Raw genomic sequence first — 5,330 nt, 5'->3', positions numbered from 1 at the left:
TGGTTCTCAACTATGTTATAAAATATATAACAAAATAATTTGATATACCACTTTGCTTTATGCAATATGTGCTCAAAAAGTCCATAAACGTTTTTATTTTTATTTTTTTTCATTAAGCACAATGTTATCTATACACTGTATCTGATTTGCATATTAAAGTGCTTGTTGGAACAGCGTGTTGAAAAAAGAACTGTAATACTGGGAGTAGTAATTGGGCAGATTTTCATAATATCTAATATTTCATAAGAATATTGATATATAATTTTGTCTCCCAAAATGCATAATAAACATGCTTTTTATATACAAGTCATATTTTGATTTGAAGCCCCATAAACATTTTCCTGAGATGTTGATTTATGACAAACAATTTGAAAGTTAATCAGATTTACATTACAATTACAAAATATTATCATCTTTCTATAAGGATGTACAGTTTTATCACTAAACTAATGTCAGCCATTTTTAAAAACCAAGGAGAGGGAGTGTTCACGGTGAAACCTCCAAACATTTAGTATCTCTGAAAAGCCCTGAATGTGCTCTGTACAGGACACCCAGACTTAAAACAATGACATGTGAGGTCTCAGAGAAATTCGCTAAAATATAATGTCCACTACAGAGGCAAAAGCTCCATAGCTAGGTCTCAGGAATATGGTAGGTGTTTTTTTTACCTCCATAATATTTGAGGAGGGTCGGGGGGTGGGGTTGGCACAACAATACAATACTGTTTAGGGCATCCATTTGGCCAGCAACAGCCTTGTGTTCAATATATATGTTTTGTCACGACATTAAGATATGTGCCAATACATAAAATGACCTTAACGTTTAAATGCAAACTAAGAAATGTTCAAAGAAGTAAATAATAAAATAAATAAATCATTTAAAAACTGGGAAAAGTCCCCTTTTATGGCCTACGGTGAAAAGCTTTTAACATGTAGTCAGAGCATACAATGCTATTCAATCCACGGAAGGTTCAAATCTTTTAGAGGTTTAATAACAAATTCAATATATGAGTCATTGAATGGATTATAGTAGCTTTAGCTATGGATATTTCCTGCGTAGCATTTGGAGTTATAGCCAGGTGGGCGACAGGATTGCTTACTGAAATTATATCTACTATACTTTTAAGTGTTTGAAAGACTCTCGGTGAAAGATGCATTACTGAATCTCTTTACAAGAGAAAATGTGGCTCTGAGTCTGAATAGGCACCTTTTATAATGTGAAAGTAACTACTTTAATGTGGGTTCTAGGTTTTTTATTTATTTATTATTTATTTACCTCAAGGTTAATTGTTTCCCTATTTGATTCACTAACAAGAACAAAAATGAAATACTGTTGTATTTTACTAGTTTTATGTTGTTTTACTTTTCACAGATTTAAAAAAAAAACATCTCTCTGGGATTTAAAGTTACATTTAAATAAATAATCTCAATATTTTATAGCTCATTTAAATAAAATCTTATGTCACTATTGAAGTCTGAGTCTGTTTGGCTATTATAGAATAGCAATAGTGTTTTCAGATAAAATACAAAGATTCACATTATAATGCTTTTATTTATTCATTTTTTTTTCTAAGTTTAAGGAATTTCGGCCTCTGAGTAATTATATTTTCATTAATCTATTTTAATAAATTTAAATTTGATGAAGGTCTACCTTTGATCATATTGTAAATGATGGGCCAATAAAGATATTTTGACAAATCAAAAATAATACATAGTTTGCATAGACAAACCATCTGATGTAACATTCCTCATCCAATATTGCTGGCTTAAAATGAAACTAAACTAATGTAACTCAGTCATGTTCTTTTGTGCATAGATTCTCTCTCTCTCTCTCTCTCTCTCTTACCCACACACATGCAGCACCTTGAAGTGTCAGCATGTGGCCATTTGTTCAAGACAATGGTATTAAGAAGGTGTGAATGATGTGTTACATTTGTTACATTAAGCAAACAGGCACATAGAGCTCATTTCCTCTCTTTCTCTCTCTTTTTTCAACATCCCACTCATCACACTATCAACTGTCCTCCTCTGACACCCATGATTTTCTAGCAGCTGACAAATGGCGTATGATTGGGACCGAACTGCAGTCAATATTTACTGATAGACGCATTTCAAAAACACCAGAGGATTTTATTCCTCGTTTCAATTCAAATAGTGACAAATGGTATTATTAAATACAATTTTTGTGAAATGTGTATTATTGTGAAAAAGTCATTTTATGCAAGGATGTTCATTAAATATGACAGAAACAACATTACACGAATACAATAACAGTCATTTAAATTATGTACAATCTTATTTACAACACAGAGAATGGTAGGTCGTGGATAACATTGAGTAGGCTAATATTAAAAAACAGCATTTAACGATTATTATTGATAAATAAAACCAGTTTCAATGTAGTTCATCCATACAGTCGGTCAACATGGTAAAAATATCTGCTATCTATACATTGACATATTTTTTTTATGGATAGTATGGCTTTTTTAAGCCACGACCACATAAAACATTAGCACATAAACCAAATTATAACCAGGCACACACAGAATGTGTGAAGAAGACTTGTCTTGCATTTTCAGCCAAGATTTTGAGGCTAATCTTTGACTTTGCACTGAATGGAGGTTTGCAATTACTACATTCTTATCATTATCTGAAAGCATTATCAAATGATCCAAAATGCTTCATAACTGAACATGCAATGTGAATGATTCTGCAGAGCGTTCTGTGGAAGCAGGTAAGCAGGCTGGAGTCTCACAGGACGTGGTAGACTGGTCTGTTGCTGGGACTGTCTGGAGAACTGCACGGGGAATCACTTCCAGTCGGAGAAAGAGCAACCATGTTCCTCATTCCCACTGCAACTCCCGTATCTACAGAGGACAGCCTGTCAACGATGCTGGACAGACACTGCAAACTGGACGCTCCTGGAGTTCTGCCCACTGCGCTAGCTGGATTAATGAAGAAACAGGAAATGACATCATTGGTGACAAACAAAAAGACTTCCACATTGAAAAAACAAATTATAATGATCTCATTTCTCACCATTTTGTGCTTCAAAGTTGTAGTTATTCCCAAGGTTTGGATTCATCTGAGGCCATACAGGACTGTTGCAGTCAATCTAAAGTGTAGAACACAAAAAGTTCCATCAGTGAACATATATGTGACATGGATTTGTTCTCTTCCTCTATAACAACTTGTGCATCACTGGAGCAGCACTGCATAGTCTGTGAACTTCACTGTCTCTTTCTTTCACAAGCTGGTTACTTTGCAAGGGACTCCCACGCTATGTTGGGCTTCAGGCGTGGCAAATTGATTGAGTCAGTGGAAGCCACACCAGTTTGTGCAAGATGACACTTTCTCGGAGTAAATCTGCAGAAAATCCTGGCAGCAGCGCAGCTCATGCAGTCAGTCTGGAATGCAGGATGGCTGTCACTTTCCTGCCAGTCTCTGTTGGCTGGATTTACTGAGGCTTTATTGGGCTGTAAAGAGTCCAGTGGGAGAGCCATCACTATATCTTCCATTCTTAAATCCTGTACTGAGATTTTGTCAGAAATATTTTGTGAACCAACATCTCAAACTGTTTGTAGCATTGCTGTTTGAATCCTGCAGCCTTCTAGGTCAGGTCACACTTGTAAAAGACATTGCAATCTCAGTTAATTTTCTACCTGATTAAAAGTTTACAAACTAGCTCACTCAGAACATTTACATCTGGAAGGCTTGTCCTTGTCAGCAAATGGCTCGAAGTCTCTAATAAAAATGTCAATGTCACTCTTGCAGTAGAGATTTTAATCCCAGTGAGACTTTTTTTTTCCTGGTTACATAAAAGTTCATTAACAAATATGCTTTGTCAGCCAACCTAAAAGCATCTCAATTACTATTTGCATCATAGCTAATTCAGAACAACAGAGTCTAGAAGACCTTCCAGGTCAATTAGCCAAAAGATTAGCACCGAGCTAAATTAGCAAAACTATGCAGCTTTTTCTAAACTGTAAGGTTCAAATCAAAGAATACGCCCAAATATATGTAAATAATGTAAACATAAATGCTACCAGTGATAGCAAAATGCATCTTAGTGTCATTAGCTAGCTAAATGCATCTTAGTGTCATTAGCAAACGTATTGATAAGCAAGACCATAGTAAACAGTGACAATTTGGGTGTCTTTAACATAATAGCATATCGTAGGTCGACTGAGCATTGAAACAGACACAACAATGATGTTGTTTAGACAAAAAACAATACTATATGTTGCAATGTGCCACATATGCTGTAGAAGTTCCCTGATAAAAAGCAGTAAGCTTATATCTTAGCGTATAAAAAGAGACAGATGTGGGCAGCAATTTATTGTTGTCATGCTGAGACTGAGGCATTCCTGACTCCATTTGATGGATAGAATCTCTGTGTGCTATTGAGAAAAAACATGAAGTCTAAAACACAGACAGACAAGGACACGGACCTTGCCTAGATACATAACAAGATGGAAACCTCAAAAATGAACATTCAAAAGGATTTTCTGTGCATTTGGGCCTTGACCTTTAGAAAACTCACTCTAGTAGAGGAAACCGGAGTATTTCAGTTTTGACAGACATTCAGTAAGATGTCAATCCATCTAAACCCCAAAGAATGGCTTGAAGAGTAAGAGAGTAATATTTACCATTCTTTCAGAACAGCTTGAGGAGGGGCTGGCGGGCTCAGAGCTGCTTTCCATTGGCAGGCTGTAGTAGTTCTCCACTTGTTCCCTGAGGAGATCCTGAAGGCTTTCGATGTACTGGATGGCATTCCTCAGGATCTCCACTTTGGGAAGACGCTGACTGGGGTTTGCTGAGGTGCAGCGCCGTAGTGCCTCAAACGCATGGTTCACCTTCTTCAGCCTGCGGCGCTCCCTCATAGTGGCAGCTCTCCGGCGGTCCACCGTGCTGGATTTGCGCTTACAAGCTTTGCAGGCCCATTGGAGACAGTGACCTGGCTGATGTGAGGCCCCGGGGGCCCGGACGTGCTCGTCCTCTTCAGACCCCGCCAGTTCCCCTCCGGGGGCAAACTCCAAAGCTTCAGGCGACGAGGCACAGGTGCTGTCATAGAAGATCTGGGATGTAGAGAATACGTCCATGATTGGTTAGATTTGTGTAGATGTAGGAGATCTGTGAGGGGGCGACCTCTGAGTGATGTGGTTTGTCTGGTGCCATACGGCCCTTCTTATATGCCGGGCCCACACTGGTCAGCCCTAATGACCGTGGCCCATTGGCCAAGGCAGGGCTCAGAGACCCCCCTTCCTCACCAGATCCCAAACCCAACACCCCTACTGAGTTTCCCACATCTGTGTGGAGGGGTGGTTTCTC

The 5,330-nt window shown here is 38.1% G+C and overlaps 1 protein-coding gene across 1 annotated transcript; it reads right to left on the bottom strand.

The window, feature by feature from the left end:
• Positions 1 to 1,814: 1,814 nt before the first annotated feature.
• LOC132098398 (myogenic factor 5-like) lies at positions 1,815 to 5,330 on the bottom strand. Its single transcript, XM_059504521.1, has 3 exons — positions 4,649 to 5,330; positions 3,039 to 3,114; positions 1,815 to 2,944 (listed from the first exon to the last, which is right to left on the bottom strand). The coding sequence occupies exons 1-3, from the start codon at positions 5,099 to 5,101 to the stop codon at positions 2,751 to 2,753; spliced, it is 723 nt and encodes a 240-aa protein (XP_059360504.1). The 5' UTR covers positions 5,102 to 5,330; the 3' UTR covers positions 1,815 to 2,750.

The sequence above is a fragment of the Carassius carassius genome, chromosome 22 (assembly GCF_963082965.1).
Source record: "Carassius carassius chromosome 22, fCarCar2.1, whole genome shotgun sequence".
Lineage (NCBI taxonomy): Eukaryota > Metazoa > Chordata > Actinopteri > Cypriniformes > Cyprinidae > Carassius > Carassius carassius.
This window is presented reverse-complemented; position numbering and strand designations above follow the sequence as displayed.